This window comes from Felis catus, chromosome C2, assembly GCF_018350175.1.
Source record: "Felis catus isolate Fca126 chromosome C2, F.catus_Fca126_mat1.0, whole genome shotgun sequence".
NCBI lineage: Eukaryota > Metazoa > Chordata > Mammalia > Carnivora > Felidae > Felis > Felis catus.
Genome location: NC_058376.1, coordinates 151,592,380 through 151,614,898, shown reverse-complemented (window position 1 = coordinate 151,614,898; position 22,519 = coordinate 151,592,380). Strand labels below are relative to the sequence as shown.

Sequence of the window (22,519 nt, the reverse complement as noted above, 5' to 3'; positions counted from 1 at the left end):
GGGCCTGGACAGCTCAGTAAGAACAGCAGCAGAACCAGCCTTCAAGAAGCTTAAAGTCTCCAAAAAGCATAGGAGAGAAGGCTCTGAGCCCTGGCCTAAGGCTCAAGGCTTCGTGACCTCTGCAGTCCACCCCCTAAGCAGACCCCACTGTCTGACGCTGCGTGTCCCTACCTCCTTTTCCTCCTTCAGCAGCCGCTGGGCTTCCTGGAACATCTTCTCCTTGGCCTCGGTCTCGGCAGCTACGTTTCTGTTCTGCTCCTCGTAAGCCATGGTGACAACAGCCAGGGTTAAGTTAATCAGGTAGAAGGAGCCCAGGAAGATGACCACCACGAAGAAGAAGACTGAGAAAAGCCCTGAGGTGCGCAAGGTCTGCAAAGGACACAGCACACGCTTGCGTCTGAAGCCTTGTTCCGCAGGAGGTGACTGTCACCTCAAGGAGACGCAGCACAGTGGCAAGCGACCCACCCCCAGCACCGGTTGGCTGAGCCGCCCACAGCAGCATCATGGATAGCCTCCCGTTCCTGGGGGGCTCCTGCTGCCCATCAGTGAGGAGAGGCCGGCCCTGAACTCCCATGTGAGTCTCGGAACTTTATGATGACTTTCTCAAGGGTATTTGCATTTTAGAATTGAAAAGGCAGGAGAGAAAGGAATGCTTCCTGAAAACCCCAGCATGGGTAGCAGAACCGCAGGCTGCAGGGAATCTGGAGAGGGGCAGCATTTCTAGGAAAAGGAGGCACTTTTTTTGGCGTTTCTAACGGAATATCTGAAGTAGAACCTAACACTACAACTGCTGAGGACGGACAGCAGAGGACAATGGCGGGGAGTGGATGGCAAGTTATGAATAAACGACGGAAATGTCGATGAGTGATGGAGGGGGAGGGAGGGAGGCGGGAGAGGGAGAGGAGGGGGAGGGGGAGGGAGGGTAATTAGATAACCTGTTGATAAAGCTTCTCCCAGGAATCTTGGGTTATCAGCCGAAACATGGACAGAAAAGACCAGCCAAAGTTGTCAAAATTGGTATAATTATAGTCAGGATTCCTTTTGGTGTGGTTGCACTGAAATTGTTCAGAACAGGCACTAGATGGAAACAAAGGAACAGAGGAGGAGTTACATTCCAGGCCAGCTTCGCTCCTGCCTCCCGCCCATCCTGGCCAACGCACCTGCTCTTCTGGGGGCCACGGCTCCCATTGGAAAGCCCTAGAGCTTTTGCTGAGTGACTGTGCCCCAGCTGCCAAGCTTCCCAGCCCGCACCTTACTGTGGGCACTCACTGGCTCTTTTCAACTGGATTGATTAGTAAGTTCATATTAGCAGGTTTTTTCTTTTCATTAAAAATGGAGTGCGGGGACGCAGTGAACAATTAGTGGTAATAAATATGAACTCTCCCTCTCTCCTCAGACCCTCAGTCCCACTTCCTAGAAGCAACAGCTTGACAGTGACTTCTATAACTTTCCACAAGTTTTCTACAAAGAGAAGCACGTATGTACCCGTATACACCTTTTACGATACATTTATGGGAGCGTTCTTTGACCGCTCTCTTGCACCTTGTTTTTTTTCATGGAACAAGATAGCACGGAGGCCTTTCCACACGACCATACAGGGAAATATCTCATTTCTTTCCGTGCCTTACAGCCCGATGATTTATTTAACTGCTGTGCGAATGGTGAAGATTTATGCTTCAGTTGTTAAGTCTTTTTGGTCTCACAAACATTTGGGTTCTACTTTACAAACAGTGGATATCGTGTACATGGGTCTTTGCCCACATCATCAGAGTACACATCACTAAGTGCATCTATCAGATAATACTAAGGGTACATACTTTCTTCATTTTTGATAAGTACAGCATTTTGATCGAAGGAATACATGCGTACAGTTTAAAAGCCATGTGGTACCCAAAGCCTTGTAATTAAGGCCTTTATCACCACTCTTTAACCACCATTTACATACCCCAAAGTCAACAACTTTCAACTCGTTTATGTCCGTACCTCTAAAGATAACGTTTATGCCGATATCTCTCAATTTTAGTCCTTGGTGATTAAGTTGCTGCTGTGGTAGATGAGGGTTAGCTCCCCAATATCCTATCCCACTCCATCACCACTTACATCCCTCTTTCCAGAAAAGTACCGCGGCCTTGGTTGATGGCTCTCCCCAGTCAGATCCATTTTTTGTTGGCTCTTGTGTGTTGCTTTTTCCAAGTTGTATTTCCTCATTTTTCTGGAACAAATCTCAAGTGGCTTCTTAAGAAGACTGGGTGATCTTTGCCTATGTGAGTATACTTTTACCCTGCCTTCACAGTTGATGGTTTGGTCAGAAGTAGAATTCTGGTTTGAAAATAATTTTTCCTTAGAAATATGAAGGCATCGTGCAGTGGTTATCCTGTGTCGCTGTTGAGAATTCTGATGTCATTTTGATTTTTGTTCCTTTGTGGGTAACCTTTTTCTCTTTATTTTAAGATCTTGACTCCTAAAGGTTCTGAAATGCCACAATAATGCCCTTGGCATGGCCTTTCTTCATTCACGGTGTTGGGCACTTTATGGGACACGGAGGGACAGAGAGACTTGCATCCTCAAGCTCAGGAAAATTCTTTGTATTGTTGCATTGCTAATTTTCTCCCTTTTGTTTTTTCTGTACTGTTTCAGAAATTTCTATTTAGTCGAAAGTTGGAATTTCTGGATTGATACTTATTCTCATATTTTCTGTCTCTGTCTGTTGTTGCTACTTTCTGGGGAGTATTTCCTCAACTTAATCTTTAAAAAAATTTTTTTTAATGTATTTATTTTAGAGAGAGAGAGAGAGCGCGCGCACACATGCGCACAAATGGGGGAGGGGCACAAAGATACAGAGGATCTGAATCGGGCTCTGTGCTGACAGCAGAGAACCCAGTGTGGGGCTCAAACTCACAAACCATGGAATCATGACCTGAGCCAAAGTTGGACGCTTAACCAACTAAGCCACCCAGGTGCCCCTCCTCAACTTAATCTTTTAATTCTATTATTGAGTTTTTGTAATCATGTTACAAAAAAACCTTGTGTTCACTGTTTCTTTTTTTAATGTTTATATTAAAATTTTTAGTATAATAATAAAATAAATAATAATTTAACAATCAAATAAATAATATTAAAAAATTTTTAATGTTTATATTTATTTTTGAGACAGAGAGAGACAGAGCATTGACTGGGGGAGGGGCAGAGAGAGAGGGAGACACAGAATCTGAAGCAGGCTCCAGGCTCCGAGCTGTCAGCACAGAGCCCGACACGGGGCTGAACTCACAAACTGGAGATCATGACCTGAGCCGAAGTCGGACGCTCAACCGACTGAGCCACCCAGACACCCCTGTTCCTTTTTCATAATGAGCTATTTTTGTTTTTATGTATACAATAGCTCTTTTAATTTCACTGAGGACCCTATTTAAGGTTTTAAAAGTCCTTGTTGGTTCTCTCTGAACTGTTGTTTTGTCCACAGCTCTTATGGCCTGAATGTTTGGGTCCTCCTGAAATTTGTACCTTGCAGTTGTTATCTTCAGTGGGATACGTTTGGAGGTGGGGCCTGTGGGTGGTGATTAGAGCAGGAGAGTGGAACCCTCATGATGGGATTCGTACCCTCATAAAAGAGACCCCAGAGAGCTCTCTCACCCCCTTTCTGCCATACGAGGACACAGCAGAGAAGACTGCCACCTATAATCTGGAAGAGACCCCCACTAGAACCCAACCAAGCTGGTGCCCTCATCTTGAACTTCCAGCCTCCAGAGCTGTGAGAAATAAATTCCTGTTATCGATAAGTCACTCCGTCTACTGTATTTTATTATAGCTGCCTGAACTATGACAATGATCATTTTTCCCATTTCTTTATGTCGGCCCCTTTATGCCAAAGGCTTTCTTCAGATACCTGGTAAGCCTGGGCTGTTCAGTCACATTTAATCAAAGGTCCTGACAAATTGATTGGGAGTTTGCTTGGTGGGCAGAATAGGACTCGGTGAGGGGTAGACTTGGCGTTAGGGTGACTCAGAAGGAAGACATCCATTGTGCCCCTTTCTCAGACCTCAGTGAAACCCTACTATTCAATTCACAAATTTTGCTCTTTCTGTCTCCTAAATGCCTTTGGAACTCGTCCATCCATTTCTCATCATCTCCACCGCACTGCTTCGTGACTCTCACCTGTATCAACGTAGTCTCCTAAGTGGCTGCCTCATCTACTCCATGCATCCATTCTCCATGTAGTAGCCACGGGGACCTTTATAAACCCCTAACCTGGTCAGGTCTTGTTTCCTTTGTGATCAAAGTAAAAATCCTAGGCACTGACGGGCTACCAGACCCTGCAGAGTTAGTTCCTGTCTCCTGCCCCACTGCCCAACAAGCTGCTGGGTTTCTTCTTACTCCCCCTGACCACTTACCCTCAGGCGCAAAGCCTTCCCCGTTACTTTTCTACTGAATGGACTTGTTCACACTATCTCCTCACCTGCCAGAACCTCCTACTCATGCTTCAGAACCAGCCGGATGGTCTTCAGGGCAGGAGGCAGTGAGGAAAGGCTGAAGACCAGGCCTGGGCCCTGGGCAGATGGAGACCTGCCTAGGAAGGTGACCTGAGACCTGCCATCTCCTTGGAAACTACTGTGCTAACGTCAATGCAGAAGATCATGTACTAAGAGTTGGTCTACCAAACACCTGGCGCACCTGGGTAGCTCAGTCGGTTGGGCGTCCGACTTCGGCTCAGGTCACGATCTCGTGGTCCATGAGTTCAAGCCCCGATTGGGCTCTGTGCTGACAGCTCAGAGCCTGGAGCCTGTTTCAGATTCTGTGTCTCCCTCTCCCTCTGCCCCTTCCCTGTTCACGCTCTGTCTCTCTGTCTCTGAGAAATGAATAAACCTTAAAAAAAATTTAAAAAAAAACAACAACAACGCCTGAACTTTGAGACTACACCTAGACTAGAGAACTAAGACCGGCATACAAGCTTAGAGAGACGGAGACACAATAAAGACCATTTAGAAGCCAAGGCTGCGGTGTCTGTGTGTCCAGGTGGCCCAACCCCCCTTAGATTTTGCCCACAGTAACTGTACCTGCCCCGTACGGGGTCAAGGAAGCACTGTACGTTACAGTGTTTGTCTCCTCATTAAACGAAAGCACTGTGGATGCAGTGTCCTGCCGGGGATCCTTTCAGAAAGCTCAAGAAACTTTGTATTAGATTAAAGCCTATGGCGTCTTGTGGGCTTGGCCGAGTCTGAACCTGTGACCGTCCCACGTGGTATTGCAGGATCCTTCTCTCATGTTATAGACAGGGTTATATCCCCTGTTATTTCTCTCAGTATCTACACATCTCTCTTAAGACACTCATCATACTTTCAAAGAGTCAAACACATTTTCTCTCGTTCCTGCGAGAGGCCAGCTTCAAGAGGAATATGCTCCCTGGTTCGCACTTGGACTCTTTGGGCTTAGCACAGAGCTTGGCATGTTGCTGGCCTTTGATACTTATCTGTTACTGGGGCGCAAATTTAGCCTATTTTGTGAGAAGGATTTGCGTATTATCTTAATTTGAAATATGCTCATTAGGGGCGCCTGGGTGGCTCGGTCGGTTGGGCGTCCGACTTCGGCTCAGGTCATGATCTCACGGCCTGTGAGTTCGAGCCCCGCATCGGGCTCTGTGCTGACCGCTCAGAGCCTGCAGCCTGTTTCAGATTCTGTGTCTCCCTCTCTCTCTGCCCCTCCCCTGTTCATGCTCTGTCTCAAAAATAAATAAACGTTGAAATATGCTCATTAAATCACCCTGAATTGAATTTCTCACCACAAGAGAGCACTGAGACCCTGGAAGAAAGAAGGGTATCCCCAAAGGGCCAGAGGGCTACGAGCGGCCTGTGAACACACATAAAACCGTGTATGAAATTAGAGGCTTTGGTGATCAACACGTGAGCACCTGAGAAAGACGTTCAGATAGCCTTGCATCAGGACCACGCCATTGAACAGAAAATAAGGATTCCATGAGGCTCTCAGTCATAACATTCTTCCTAACCTTTGAAAGTCCTGAATACTCACTCCATAAAGTCAAAATACTACATTCTCAGTAGGTTTCTTCAGTTACTAATTCAACCTAACTTTGGGGAGGAAGGGAAGCTGCTGTAAACACTTGGAAATAATTATTATATTATTTTTTTAAATTATGTTACATTATTTTTTATTATTTTTAAGCTATATGAAATTAATTGAATTATATTAAATTCATGTTTAAATGAATATATCAATTGCAGTAAGTTTATGGTTTTATTATTAATTTTAAAAATAATTGATTTTATTTTTATTAATTACAGTGGTGAGTTGTTAATAACTTAATAATGCATGTCGAAACTTGCGTAGATGCGTGCAATAATCGGGACCGTTTGTCAACTGCCATCACTGCCTCCACGAGTCATTAGATGAAGACCGTTTGCAACATCACCCCAAAAGGTCCACAAGTGATCTGCTTGGGAGAAAAAAGGAGAGTGTGAACCTCTTACCTTTCACCCATCCAGCTGCCACATATTCTGAATTCAGTGGAATCTTTCTTTTCAAAGCAATGGTCTGAAAAGGAAAGAATCATAAATTCAGATTTAAAAGCAAAACCTGAAAGCAAAGACAACAGCCAATGTGCCTTTGCTTGAAACCAATGGTTTGGAATCCTCTAAAATGATCGAAGTGGGCAGCCAGAGAAGAAGCAGACAGTAAGCCCTCAGGAAGGAGCAAGAGAAAAGGAGGGACAGGAAGAAGGAAGAAGGACGAGGAGGAAGCAGGGACACCACCATGCCCCCCTGGCCTCTCGGTGCATAAAACTGAACCAGAGACCAGGCCCTGGGGGAAGCTGGACACAGACTCAACCCACGAGAAGTTAAATAAACCAAGACAGACATGGAAACGGGGTAGCCATGTGAGACCCAGGACATGTGGAATTGCTGGAGGGTCGACCTCAGTGTGGAGAGGGTGCAGCAGAAAAAGAAGTGATATCGGGGCTCCTGGGTGCCTTAGTCGGTTGAGTGTCTGACTTTGGCTCAGCTCTTGGTCTCATGGTTTGTGAGTTCAAGCCCCACAGTGGTCTCTGTGCAGACAGCTCAGAGCCTGGAGCCTGCTTCAGATTCTGTGTCTCCTCTCTCTACCCTCCCCTACTCATGCTCAGTCTCTCTCTCTCTCTCTCTCTCTCTCTCTCCTTCACTCACTCTCCCTCTCCTTCTCCCTCTCTCTTTCTCTCTTTCTTAAATTAAAAAAAAAAATAAAGCAAAACATGACACAAGGTGGACAGATCCACAGGGGAAGGGATGGGAGCTGACACCACTTGTATGAATATGGCTTCAGGCTTTGCCTTCTCCATGGAAACCCAAAGAATGAGGCAGTTCTCTAAGAAGCGCATCTGCCCATGTGAGACCCCTGAAAGGATGAAATCATCCTTCCTGCTAAGACTCTCGAACGTAGATCTGTAGATAGCATGAACGGTGAGAATAAAAGTTAACCATGCACGGACCAAGGTGTGGAAGGTAGAATATTTACCGTCAAGGTTATCCATATCCTTACAGTCCTTCCTGACACATCTCTGGTTCAGATTTTCCTTAAAGAGCTGCTGACCTACCAGGGCGAAGATGCTGAGGCAAAAGAGAGTCAGGATCATCACGTCAACAAGCTTCTTCACAGAGCGCAGCAAGGCCCCAACGATGACCTTCAGACCTGGGGAGGAAAAGGACCAGGGTGGGAAGAAGCCCCCACTCACATCTACAGCAGACACAGGCAAAGGGCATGGAGCGAATGTCCAAGGCCTCGGTGTCACCTGACTGTAAACTAGCCTGGCCCAGGATTCTGCTGCCACGGGTTCTGGTTCTAACTCTGCCAGAGCAGTTATGTGCCATTGGGTGGACGCCGGTCTAGAGGGCTCAGCCTCTTCCTCCCGCCCTGTGTCTGTGACGGGGTTGCTCCGCAGGGCAAGTTAGAAGACCGAACAGAAACATCCCATATAGGCAACTTGATTACAGTTGTGCAGACAACGCACAGCTGGGGGTCACGTGCAGCATTAAGGCCACAGTGAGGCCACCCTAGAGGAGGACACGGAGCTGTATTTAACATGCAGTGGTCACTACCAACCACAAGCTCTGCAAGGTGCCGTGAGACCTCGCTAAATCAGGGGGCAGGGAGCTAGAAGGAGGAGCTCTTTCTGGACTCAGATAATGAGAATATTCTAGGGAGGGGGGAACTCAGATCACTACTTCTAATAGGGGTTTTTTGAATTCAAGAAATGTTTACTCAACACCTACTGTGTCCACGGCACTCTACAGGCTGCCAAGTTACAAAATACGGACACCGTGTTTGATACGACAGCAAATGTTTAAAATCAGCTTTCTGGGGAGGGGAGAGGGGGTGTATGTGCAGGGAAATTCCCATCTGTAGCATTTACAGCCTTCCTTGTTTGCAGAATTGTGTAGCAGATCCCTCTTCTCCCTCCGTACAGCCCTCCCACCCAGCTGGTTTCAGGCTACACAGCACGACGTCCCTGGATGCGGAGCTGAAAAAGGATGTGCACGTTCTCCTGCTGTGGAGCCAGGACAAGTCAGCCCCAGCACATGACTGAGCCAGGGGCCCCGCTGTCCGCACGGGTGGAGAGATAAACAACCGGACAGGACTTACAGGGTGTGGGATGGCACCAAGTGACAAAGTTTCCAGTGATCAGTGTAAACCACGACGGGTAGACTTGAGAACAGAAAGTGCCACCTGACAGGAGGCCAAAGCGGCAGCAAATGACTTTCCCACAAAGTGCAGTGCCGCCTAAGGAGGAGGCTTCCGGCCAAGCTGGGACATTCACTGTGTCCCCAGCGGCAGCCAAACAAGTGGACGCTTCAACCTTACCTAAGCCCGACTCGCATCTATAACAACGTGTTTGAGTCTTCTCCAAAGCAAGAAGATTTGGCTGAAAGACGGCTGGGACGCCTGAATGATTTTTACAAAGTTCCTTAAAGGATCATACCTCACGCCCTTACTTCCAGAAAGTATCCAGGGATCTCATGTGTTTCATGGGTCAAAACAGAGACTATGGTCACCCGTTTAGAGATGAAGAAGGAAACTCTACAGCTGCTAAGTGACTGCCTGATGTATATTTTACCCACAGGAAACACAAGGCACTGAGCCCCTCACTTAACTTGGGAAACCAAGGCCGACCTTGCAAAAGAGGAAGAAAAGAAGGAGGGGGGCAAATCCTACATAAAGTGTCCTTGACTGCCAGTTTACCATCACGTGGCTGTTTTTCTGAGGTTTCAAAAAATAAACGGGGCGCCTGGGTGGCGCAGTCGGTTAAACGTCTGACTTCAGCCAGGTCACGATCTCGCAGTCCGTGAGTTCGAGCCCCGCGTCGGGCTCTGGGCTGATGGCTCAGAGCCTGGAGCCTGTTTCCGATTCTGTGTCTCCCTCTCTCTCTGCCCCTCCCCCGTTCATGCTCTGTCTCTCTCTGTCTCAAAAATAAATAAACGCCAAAAAATAACCAACCCACTGCCTCTTTTTGAAAGGATCCAAATTGCCTAGCGTTTTGGTCGGGGAGCTAAGCATTGATAGAAGAGACTAGAAGGGAAGGGAAGAAGAAGGGGCAAGGGAAGGACTGCAGAGAGGGAAAATTTTTTAGTGAAGAGGGTTTACAGTTAATGATGACTCCATCTGGCCAGTCACTCGGGCCAAGAACCTTGACTCACTCCTCCACACCACCTGATCCTAGAGCACAACCGTCTCTCCTCTTGGATTATGACAGTGGCCTCTTGTGCCTCTGTTTGAGTTCTCTGAGAAGCAGACACTCTGGAATGAGAACTGCATGGGATGTGTTGGGTGACATGCCCGTGAAGAGAAAGGGGAAGAGAGCACAGCTGGCAGGGAGAGCCTCGGGCTGTGACACAGCGCGGACAGCTGGGAAAGGGGAGCGGGAAGGAAGCAGGAGTGGACAAGAAGAGCCACTGTGAGAGAGTCGCAACCTGGCTGCTGAGGAGCCCCTGAACTAACGTCTCCCACTAGAGGGGGCCCGTGTCCTTCAGCAATCGGCCTGCACTAGGCCCCCTGACCTGCAGGGAAAGCACGATCTTGGCATGGACACGGATGCAGTGGTGAATCCAGAGACGTGGCAGCTGGGACCATTATTCAGCTATGCTGCCCGCAGCAGATCTGAGTGACACATTTCCATGGCGACCACCATGTCTCCTATCTGATTTCCCTGCTTCTGCCTTTCCTTCCCTTCGCTCTATTCTCCATGCAACAGCCAGAGCAGTCCATTTAAAACCTGTCAGATTAGATGAATGGATAAATAAGACGTGGTAAATGTAAATACACACACACACACACACACACACACACACACACACACACACACAATGGAATATTACTCAGCCATAAAAAAGAACAAGAGTGTGCCATTTGCAACAACATGGATAGACCTAGACGCTCAGTGAAATAAGTCAGATGGAGAGAGGCAAAGACCGCATGATTTCACTGACATGTGGAATCTCAAAAACAAAATAAACGAACAAACAAAACAAAATAGAAACTCATAGATACAGAGAATCGACTGGTGGTTGCCAGAGAGGGGGAAGAAGGAGGATGGGCAGAAGAAGGGGAGTGGGAGGTACAGGCTTCCAGTTCTGTAATGAGTAATCCGTGCAGAAGAAAGGCACAAAATAGGGAATAGAGGAGCCCCCGGGTGGCTGAGTTGGTTGAGCATCCAGCTTTTGATTTGGGCTCAGGTCGTGGTCTCACGGTTCATAAGATCGAGCCCCGCGTTAGGCTCTGCCCTGACAGTGGGGAGTCTGCTTGGGATTCTCTTTCTTTCTCTCTCTCTCTCTCTCTCTCTCTCTCTCTCTCTCTCTCTCTCTGCCCCTCCCCTGCTTGCACTCTCTCTCCCTCTCAAAATAAATAAACATTTAAAGAAAAGAATAAGGAATATAGTCAATGGTATTGTAAGAGTGCTGTATGGCAACAGATCGTAGCTACGCTTGCGGCGAGCACAGCATAGTTTATAGAGCTGTTGCATCACTATATGGTGCACCTGAAACGAACGTATCATGGTGTGTTGGCCAACTTCCATAAAAACAAAACAAAACAAAAGCCTTGTCAGGTCATGTGACTCCTCTGCCCAAAGCTCTCTCATTTATCTCACAGCAAAGCCCAAGTCCTCCTAGTGCTTACATACCTTCCCGCCTTCACTAGGGTGGTCCACCTCCACCACCTGGCCCCTCACTCCGTCTGCTCAGCGCATCTGTATCCTTTCTATTCCTCAGTCTCAGCACTCCTAGCTCTTGCCTGTGCTCAGGACACTCCTTCCCATACACCCACTTGTGGGACTCCCTCTCGCTGCCTTCAAATCCACTCCCGTATGCCCCGCCCAATGACACCTATCCTGATCAATTTATTGAAAACCACATCCTGTTTCCCTGAACCCACGGCTTCCAGTAGCCCTCCTGTTGTTTACTTTTCCTTTTTATTTTTCCATGGCACATAGCACTTTCTAACAGGGCAGGTAATTACCTATTTATTATAGATATTGCTCAGTATCTGTCTCCCTACTCCCACTCAGAATGTAGACCCCCTGAGGGCAGGGACCTCTGTGTGTTCACTCACTGATATACCCCAAGTAGTTAGCACAGTGTCTAGACATATGAGGTGCTCAAAGCCACATTGGTTGAATGATCAAATAAATGAAGAAAGCAGAATTTGTTTGGTTTTGGTTTATACGTCATCTTGAGAAATGTTTAACATACAAGAACCTTCCTCCCACTAAAAGGCAATGCTGAAAGTCAGACTGACTTACCTGAAACCACCGAAATTGCTTTCAAAGCTCTGAACACCCGGAAGGTACGTAGGGACGACAGACTGATGCCACTGGCCCTGATACTTGGTGAGTATGATACAAACCTAGAAGACAAAGCACAGGGAAAGCCTGGGCCTACTCAGTCCTGCAGCTGCACTGTGTATCTCCACGCAGGCCACAAATAAACGTGGCCTCAGCTCTCTGTCCACCAAGGTGAAATCTGGGGCCTCACCTTCTTGGCCCCACCTCCATCTCGGGGTCTGTAGTATCATTCTCCATAGCTGTGGGCCACAGATTGCACGGGAGGCTGTTCTCAGCTAATTGTTATATTTGGACATAGATTAAGATCCCTTGGAATAGTCCATGCAGTCGTGGCTACAGCTATCGATAAGAGAAATCAATCAAAACATCTATCGACTGACTACCGGGTTCCAGGCCCAGTGCATTTACGTAAGGTCTCACTACGTGGCCAAGCCCAGAAGGAACCCAGGCCATCTGACTCTTGAGCTCTCACCGCTGCACTACGCCGCCTTTCAATAGCCAAGATCACCCAACCGTGGAATTTCAAATGTAAAACTTGGGAATTAATAGCATCTACCTCAAAGGGCTTTTGCAAATACTAAACAGGAAAGCATAAGCAAAGTGCTTACGACGATGGCTGGCACAAATTAAGTAATGTTACGTTACTATTATTGTGCCAGTGATGGGCCATTGCTTTTCTTGTTCTTCATTTTGCTGACCCTGTGTCATCATTCAGATGCCAGACTGATGCCCTTTCCTCCGGGAAGAACTTCAATCCTCACCTCATGTCATATACAATATACACACAATAATTAACTCAAAAGGGGCCATGGACTTAAACATAAGGGCCAAATCTAGAAAACTTCTAGAGGAAAACGAGGAAAACTCCTTGAGAGCTTGCAGTAGCCAAAGATTTTCCAGATTCCGTGGTTCCTCCTACACGTTCTGACAGCCCGATACATGCCCAGCTCCTGTCCCAGCACTCGCCCTACCAGATTGCAATGGTTGTTAATTTTCCCTCTTCCCATCTGGACTGTGAGCTTCAAGAGGGTGAGAACCATGTCTGTTTGTTTTGTTTTGTTTTCATTATCACAACCCTTGTATCTTGCACAGAACTTGGCCCATCATAGGCCACTGTTTGGGGAGTGAATGGCTGGAGGAAGGAGAGCATGAATGTGGCCTAGAAATGGATTCACGTGTGGAGGCCTCTGGCCAATTGGCTGCATGATGCTGTTCAGGGCCAACCCACGCTGCACTCAGAGCTCTAGGCATTATTAGGACATGCTTAGCTACTCACATGGACCCACAGAGACCCCTGGTGGAAGCCAAGGAGCTTCTTTCCCACCCCAAGTCTCCTCAATAAACATCTTTGACATTCTTACGCTGTTGCAATGACAATGGAGTCCAGCCAGTTCCATGGATCTCGAAGAAAAGAAAACTCATCCAGAACAAAACCTCTTGCCAATATTTTTATCAAAGCTTCAAAAATATAAATCCCAGTGAAGACATACCTGCAAAGTAAATCATTCAGAACAAGAAGGAATATGGTAAGTGATGTGAAAAGCAGAGAGGCCATCTGTCTTATCTGGCCTTTATGTGGTTTTTTTACATTTCAGTGTGACGTTTAACATTCTGATTTTCAGTAAACCCGAGTTCAGAGTGGCAAGCATCGTAAGCAAGTTCTAGTAGTCAGAATTTCTAAGCAACAGGCCCACAGATAAAGTTGTAAGCTGCTGTTCAGTGCTCAGTTCCATGGCCACATTCTTGAGAGTTGTTTTAGCAACCTGGGGCCTTGGGACGGGGGTTGTCACTGCTACTTTGTCATCACTATTCTAGAATTGTCACTTTGATGTACAGAAGGGGATGATGGCAAAGAAACAAGGAGAATAAACGAAAAGGCTAAAAGCTGGATCTTTCCATAGCCCATGTTCGTGGATCAGAAGACTTAATACGGTTAAGATGTTTGTACCACTCAAAGTGATCTACAGATTCAGTACAATCTCTATCAAAATCCCAATGACATTCTTTGCAAACATAAAAACATCCATCCTGGAATTCATATTTCGGGACCCCAAATTTCAAGGGACCTTGAAAAGCCAAAATGATCTTGAAAAACTTGGAGGTCTCAGATTTTCTTATATCAAAACCTATCACAAAGCTAAACTAATCAAAACAGTGTGGTGCCTGTATAAACACAGACATATAGAACACTGGAATAGAACAGAGAGCCCAGAAATAAGCCTTAACATATATGGTCATATGATTTTCCACAAAGATGCCAAGACTATTCCATGGAAAAAAGACAGCCTTTCAGCAAATAACGCTGGGAAAGCTCAGTACCCACATGCAAAAAAATGAAGTTGGACCCCTACCTTACGCCATGTATAAAAATTAACTCAAAACGCATTAAATATCTAAGTGCAAGGGCAGAAACTATAAAACTTCAAGAAGAAAATATTTGTAAATCATATTACTGATGAGAGGTTAATATCTAGAAGATACAAAGAACTCCCACAACTTAACAACCAAAAAAATCACACCATATGCAAAAACAAACTTAAAATGTCTTAAAGATTTAAAGGCAAGAACCAAACCATAAAATTCCTAGATAAAAACTTGGGTGGTAAGCTTTCTGACACTGGTCTCAGGAATATTTTTTTGGTTCTGTCTCCCCAGACAAGGATAACAAAAGCAAAAATAAACAAACGGAGCTACATCAAAGTAAAAAGCTTTTGCACAGCCAAGGAAACATCAACAAAATGGAAAGGTAACCTACTAGGGGTGCCTGGGTGGCTCAGAATAAACAAAAAGGTTAAAAGCTGGATCTTTCCATAGCCCATGTTCGTGGATCAGAAGACGTAATACGGTTAAGATGTTTGTACCACTCAAAGTGATCTACAGATTCAGTACAATCTCTATCAAAATCCCAATGACATTCTTCGACTCAATGACAACTTCGGCTCAGGTCATGATCTCGCAGTTCACGAGTTTGAGCCCCTCACGCCCGTGTTTGGCTCTGTGCTGACAGCTCAGAGCCTGGAGCCTGCTTGGGATTCTGCATCTCCCTTTCTCTGTTCCACCCCACTTGTGCTCTATCTGTCTGTCTGTGTCTCTCTCTCTCTCTTTCTCTCAGAAATAAACATTAAAAAAAATTGAAAAGGCAACATACTAAATGGGAGAAGATTTGCAAATGATATATCACATGGGGGTTAACATCCAAAATATATTTAAAAAAAAAAAAACTCCTACAACTCAATATCAAGTGAACAAATAATCTGATTAAAAATGGGCAGAAGACCTGAATAGACACACAGATTGCCAACAGGAATGTGAAAAGACATTCAACATCACTAATCATGAAGAAAATGCAAATCAGGACCACAGTGAGATATTACCTCACACCTGTCGCAGTGAATATTATCAAAAAGCCAAGAAAGAAACAAGTGCTGGCAGGGATGCAGCAAAGGGAACCCTTGTGCACTGTTAATGGGAATGGAAATTGGTGCGGCCACTGTGGAAAACAATATGGAGGTTCCTTCAAAAATTAAAAATGGAAGTACCATATGATCCAGCAATTCCACTTCTGAGTGTTTACCCAAGGAAAGTGAAAACACGAATTTGAAAAGGTACATATACTGCCATGTTCATTGTAACATTACTTACAATAGCCAACATATGGAAGGAATCTAAGTATCCATCAATGGATAAATGGGTAAAGAAAATGTGGTGTATGTACACAATGGAATATTATTCCACCCTAAAAAAGAATGAAATCTTGCCCTTCATGAAAACAAAGATAGACTAGAGGGTATCATGCTAAGTAAAATCAGACACAGAAAGACAGATACTGTATGATTTCACTTCTATGTAGAAACTAAAGAGCGAAACAAAACAAAACAGACTTCTAGACACGGAGAGCAAACTGATGGTTGCCAGATGGGAGGGGGTTGGGAGATGGATGAAATAGGTGAAGGGGATTAAGAGGTACAATCTTTCAGTTATAAGATAAATAAGACATGAGGATGTAATGTACACCGTGGGGACTACAGTCAATAACACTGTAAAACTTTGTATGGTGATTAGACTTATGGTGATCATTCCATAATGTATATAAACTTTGAATCACTATACACATGAAACTAATACAGTATTGATGTCATTACATCTCCATAAGAAGATTTTAATTAAAAAACTAAATTTAAAAAGAAACAGCACAAATCAAGTAACCTAATTTAAAAATGGCTAAATGACTTGAATTAGACGTTTCTCCAAAGATGACACCCAGATGGCCAACCAAGCACACGACAAGATGCTCAATACCACTAATCATCAGGGAAATGCACACCAAAACCACAGTGAAATATCACCTCATACCCATTAGGATGGCTGCTTTCAAAAGAAAAAAAGCCTCAGAACATAACAAGTGTTGGTAAGGATGCAGAAAAACAGAAACTCTCGTGCAGTACTGTAAAATGATGCAAACAGCCATGGAGAACACTACGAAGGCTCTTCAAAAGAATTAAAAATAGAATTACCATGTGATCCAGCAATCCCACACTGTGGGCATGCACACAGAAGAACTGAAGCAAGATTTCAAAGAAATAATTGTACATGCACGTTCACAGCAGCATTATTCACAATAGCCGAGAGTTGGAAACAACCCTTAATGTCCACTGACGGATCAACAGATCAATGGGGTACATACCAAAAAATATTATTCAGCCTTAAAAAGGAAGGAAACCCTGACCCAGGCTACAACGTGGATGAATCTTGAAGTCATCCTGCTAAGGGAAATAAACCAGGTGCAAAAAGATAAATACTGTATTATTCCACGTAAGTGAGGCGCCTAGAGCAGTCAAATACATAGCAACCAAAGGTAGAATGGTGGTTGCCAGGGACTGGAGGGGAGTTAGTGTTTAATAGGCACAGAGTTTCAGTTTTGCAAAATGAAAAGAGTTCTGGAGCCGGATGGTGATAATTGGTTGCACAACTATGTGACTGTACTTAATACCACTCAAAAGTGGTTAACATGGTACATTTTATGTAATGTGTATTTTACCACAATTAAAACAGTCTGTCAAAAATGATGGGTCTGTCCGTGCGCACGTGGGCACACGCACACAAACGGGTTCCACTTTGGGGACAGAAACAATCGATTCAAACAATCTGTTGGTTCACAGTAAAAGAAATGGACCTTTTCTGGTAGAACATCCAACCACTGTCAGCCCACAGAGCTAAAGCGCTAAGATCTTGGAAACTTGAAAAATCCAAAGTAGCCAAATCCAAGGGCAGAAATGGTTATGAGCTGCTCTCTGCTTCAGCCTTTTTTTTCGAAGCTGATCACCTTTTAGGTGACAAAAGAACACAGCAGATTAATTCATGTCTGCCCTGAAATACTGTTTTAAAAAACCAGGCATAATTTACAAAGTTATGGGTATTTTGGGAAAAGCTGTAATTGCAGATTTGTGGGATTTTGCAAATCTCCATCTAGGTCTCAGGCAAATGAGACAGCAGCCCTTGACTGCCATTTCTACCTAACCACCTGGTCTCCCACCTCCCACTCCCAGCCGAAGCCTGGCCAATAGAGGGACAGGCAGACCAACCATGATATCTGATATGGAGTACAGCCATGCCCACCACAAGGAACAGGGCTTGGGAGCTCCGTGACAGAGAGACCCCAACCACCAGGCAAATGAGGCCCTCTGGAGCGTGTCACTGTCAGTTCAAGCACGGTTAGGGTATCCAATCAGGGCCATGAGTGGTGTCCAGGTAGGTTAAGAGAACACCATCGCCTGATCCTAGGGCACTTTGGCATTCATTCTCTGAGAGCTATAGACCTGGAATCAATTTCCCATTTAAAAGTTTTCTAACCAAAGGACACTGACAAAATTAGAGAAACTCTCCCCCCATGGGCCTAATAAGTCAGTCACATGCCTTCTTTTGTGAAAACATTTTCAACCTCCTCCTCCCACCCTCACTTTTATGCATCCATTGTCAGTACAAATGCCACCAGGAGACAGCAGCAGCTTCCCTACAGCCTAGACAAGGGTTTTTTTAAATCTTTGCCTTATGGGTCTTTTAGTAGTGAAAATGACCTTTGAGCAGATTAGCATCCAATTGGGCCACTGCTTCCCATTAATAGGAAAAAGAAGACTCATTGCATCTCACTAGAAGAGCCGAGCAGGCTCAGCTACACTTTGACTACAAAGGCTTCCAGAGACACTGCAGTAAATAATGAGCAACTCCTCCACTCTCAATTAGCTCCTGACATGGAATAGCCAACTATCTAAAGGGGAGACCATTTTCCCCAGTGATATTGCCCAGGTTCACTTCTATTCTCAGCAGTATCCATGCCCCTTGATTCAAGGCATAGCCCCAAGCTCACTGTCCTTAACTAGACCCAAGTCCCACTTAACGGCAGAGAAGGAGCAATCACTAAAAAGTAATGCAAAGAAGTAAATCTAAAAGAAAAACAGTAGAGATTTAAAGTGAAATACTAAACATACCTGATTAACAAAAAAGAAGGTAGGAATGGAAGAACAATAGAAGAGGAAAGGAACAAAAAACAGATGAGAGCAACAGAAAACCAATAGAAAAACAGCAGACCTGAATTTAAGCATATTCATAATTACATTAAATGCAAATGAAATAAATATACCATCAAAAGGCAGAGATTAGAAAATAGACTGCATAAAAAACAAAAACCAACTATGTGCTCTTTACAAGAGATACACTATAAATACAAAAACACAAAAGGGTTGAGAGTAAAAGGATGGAAAAAGATATACCATGCAAACAATGAGCCTAAGAAAACTGGAGTAGCTGTATTAACCTCAGACAAAACAAATACTAAAAGGAATATTACTAAAGATAAAGAAGGGCATTTCATGCTGATAAAAGAATGCATACATCAGAAAGATATAATAACCATAAATCTGTAAGTGCCTAATAATAGTGCTGCAAAAATATATAAAGCAAAATTTGCCAAAAATGAAGGGATAATAGACAAACTCACAATCATAGATGGAGATTTCAAGCCTCTCCTCAGTAATTCATAGAAGTACTAATTGAAATGGCAAAAGGATAAATATATAAATGCCACTATCAACCACCTTAACCTAATAGGACTATTTACAGACAATCATATCAAACTGCAGAATCCACATTTTTTCATGTACACATGAAACATTCCCCATAGAGCCATAAAATAAGTTTCTCCTAATTTCAAAAGATTGAAAACTTACAGAGTATATTCTTTCCACAGAATTAAATTGGAAATCATTAACAATAAACCAACTAGAAAAATATAAAATATTTGGAAAAAAACACACTTCTAAATAACACATGGGACAAAGAAGTAATCATAAGAAGAAGTAGGGAATGTTTACCCAAAAGGTAATAAAAACACAACATATCAAAATTTGTGGGATGAAGCTTTCTTTAGCAGTGCGTAGTGGAAATTTATAGCTTTATACAATTGTACAAGAAAAGAAGAATGGTCTAAAACCAACTATTTAAGTTTCTACCTTAAGAAGCTAGAAATAGAAGAGCAAATTAAGGATGAAATTAATAAAGACTTTGAAGCCTTCATATATTGCAGGAATGTAAAACAGTTCACTTTGGAGAAGTTTGGCCATTTCTTACAAAGTTACTCACTCATATACTTCACACATGTCACAGCAATTCCACTTCTACGTATTTATCCAAGGGAAATGCAAACATATATCTACAAAAAGACTTTTACTTACCTACTTAATTAATTCAATTTTTAGAGAGAGAAAAAGAAAGAGCATGAGCAGGGTAGAGGGCAGAGGAAGAGACAGCATCTTAAGCAGGTTCCTCACCCAGCACAGAGCCCAACATGGGGCTCTGTCTCACGACCCTGGGATCATGACCTGACCCCAAATCAAGAGTCAGATGCTCAACCGACTGAGCCACCCAGGTGATCCCCATAAACAGACTTTTATACAGAAATGTTCTTAGCAGCTTTATTCATAATGGCCCAAAACTAGAAATAACCCACATGTCCATCAACAGGTGAATGGGAAAACAAATTGTGAATATGCTCATACAAAGGAATACAACTCAACACCAAGGAGGGGAAAATCTAGTGATACAAACAACAGCACGGGTGCATCTCAAAACATGCTAAGTGGAAGAAGCCACATAGGAAAGTATGGTATCATATACATTATATGAGTCCATTTATATTAAATTCTAGAAAAGGCAACACTGGTCTAGAGTGACAGAAGGCAGATCAGTATTTGTCTGGGGTTGCAAGTGGGGGTCAAGGGATTGACTGCCAAGTGGAAATTTTAGAGTGTCTGGAATGTTCTGTACATTCTGCATGTTGACTGTGATGGTTTCTATCACACAGTTAAGTTAAATATGGGATAAAAATATGTGAATAAAATAAGTGATTTCTTATTATTCTCTCAATTATTCAATATATTCCTGAAAGACTAAAGCAGCAAATATGTTCAATTAGAAAAACTAGGACAACATTCTCTTTGATAAGAGAATACTTATCAAAATATAGAACTTTCTCAGTTGAAAAATTAACTTGCATTACTGAGTAGCCAACTAAAAATTATGAAAAGTTAATATTTTAACTATAGGAAGAACTCACTCAAACTCACCAGGGAAAAAGCAAAAATGATACATGGGAAATGGAAATATTGTTAACTCTATAAATTAACAACTATCCCAAACCTTTTGGAAAACATTTTGTCCCCATATGTTTTTCAAGCATTGAAATGTACTTTTGATCTAGTAAACCCATTTCTAAGACTCTACCCTACGAAAAGTAATCATTTTTGAAAAGTAGCTTTATGCAAAAAAGATGCTTGTTGCAGTGATATTTATAGGAGTAAGATACTAGAACGGTTAAGTAAATTATGGTTTATTCACCTGATAGAATGTTATATTACCATAAAAGCAGATTCCTATAAAGCCTCTACAAACACAAAGAAAACCTCTTAAAAGCCAGACATAAAAGTTGTAAGTGTGCTGCTTATTATTTTTGAGGTCTTTAAAAATAATCGTTAAAAATATGTGTACCAAACTAAAAGGGACCCTTCCGACATTTGCACTGGGAAGTTGGGATCATGGGTGACTTTGTCTTTCTCTGTATAGCTGAACTCTGATCTAATCACAGGTCGTTTAGGTGTATTTGTTCCAAACCTTAGGTTGGATGAGCGCAGGACACACACTTACTCGGCATTGTCGGTATATATGTTGCTGTTGTCCTTCCCACAGGCGGTGGCCATGAACACGCAGTTGATGATGACGGTGCAGATGATGAACATGCTGAACAATGTAACCACTGTCTGTTAAGGCAGGTACACTTCAGGGTGGCCCAGGTCATCCGTCACAGTGGAGGCTGCGGCCTACCTCCAGGCCCCATTGGCCGCAGGTGCAACCTGTCTGCGGACGGTGCGTGTTGGCGGGCGACCGCCCACACCTGTCCCCTCCCCTGAAGAACTGTCCTCAGCCAAAAGGCAGCCCCTTCACCTGGAGGGCTACAACTCCCTCCCTCATGTCTGACTGACTGAGACGTAGAGAAAAGCTGGCCCTCGCTTCCAGGTGGGCTTCCTCTGTGACGTAATCGGTGCTCTAGAGCTCCTAGTGGACTCCAGCTGATGTGGGCTCAGCTGAGACCCCATCGTTGTTTGCTCCTCTTTCTCGCCATCCTGCTTCCCTCCTTCCTTCTCCAGAGGGCAACTCCTCTACTAAGTCATCATTTAGTATTAAATAATTAAATAATAAAGATGGGGGCGGGGGGCGCCTGGGTGGCTCAGTCGGTTCCGCGTCCGACTTCGGCTCCGGTCATGATCTCGTGGCTCGTGGGTTCGAGCCCCACGTCGGGCTCTGTGCTGACAGCTCGGGGCCTGGAGCCTGCTTCGGATTCTGGGTCTCCCCTTCTCTCTGCCCCTCCCCTGCTCATGCTCTGTCTCTCTCTGTCTCTCAATAATAAATAAACGTTAAAACATTTAAAAAATAATGATAATATTAAAGATGGGGATTAAATAAGAATCCCCATCTCAGATTCTGCTTCTAGGGAAGCCAACCTGAACAGTTATTCCTTCCCATCCCCCCAGTACTTCAATACGTGTACCAGTCCATGTCTTTCTGACCTCCCCCAGTCTAAAACTGCCTGGCATCTTCCACCACCCCCTGCACACAGCAGAAATGCTCAATAATCCCCTCCTGTCTTTATCCTTAAGACTGAGGTGGCAAACTCAAAGCCTTAAGAGTCTCAGGAGTCCTTTAAATGGGTAAAATGAGCCACAGAGAGGGGTGGAGAGGTGGTGAAGCAGAGCTTGCATGGCCCCTCTAAAACAGGCAGTGGTTCCTCACTACACCGATTTTTGCCAGCTAGGACTATAGGCTGAGCCTTGAGAGAGGTTCCGTTTTTCAAAAGAAGCCAGAAATCCGGACTTCCCACATTACAGAGTGTTTCCATAAAGCTTTAAATTCTGTCTAGGTCCGGGGCGCCTGGGTGGCTCAGTCGGTTAAGCGTCCGACTTCAGCTCAGGTCATGATCTCGCGGTCTGTGAGTTCGAGCCCCGTGTCCGGCTCTGGGCTGATGGCTCAGAGCCTGGAGCCTGCTTCCGATTCTGTGTCTCCCTCTCTCTCTGCCCCTCCCCCGTTCATGCTCTCTCTCTGTCTCAAAAATAAATAAAACGTTAAAAAAATAAAAAAAAAAAAATTCTGTCTAGG

The 22,519-nt window shown here is 44.4% G+C and overlaps 1 protein-coding gene across 3 annotated transcripts in view; it reads right to left on the bottom strand.

The window, feature by feature from the left end:
* The window catches only part of SCN11A (sodium voltage-gated channel alpha subunit 11), a 144,271-nt gene that overhangs the window by 59,970 nt on the left and 61,782 nt on the right, over nt 1-22,519 (bottom strand). For all 3 annotated transcript variants that reach the window (XM_045037847.1, XM_045037845.1, XM_045037846.1), the window contains 7 exons: nt 21,014-21,115; nt 13,180-13,308; nt 11,777-11,880; nt 7,501-7,674; nt 6,480-6,543; nt 936-1,077; nt 172-369 (listed from right to left, as the gene is read on the bottom strand). In XM_045037847.1, coding sequence (XP_044893782.1) covers nt 172-369; nt 936-1,077; nt 6,480-6,543; nt 7,501-7,674; nt 11,777-11,880; nt 13,180-13,308; nt 21,014-21,115 — 913 coding nt within the window. The remainder of the gene's footprint in view (nt 1-171; nt 370-935; nt 1,078-6,479; nt 6,544-7,500; nt 7,675-11,776; nt 11,881-13,179; nt 13,309-21,013; nt 21,116-22,519) is intronic.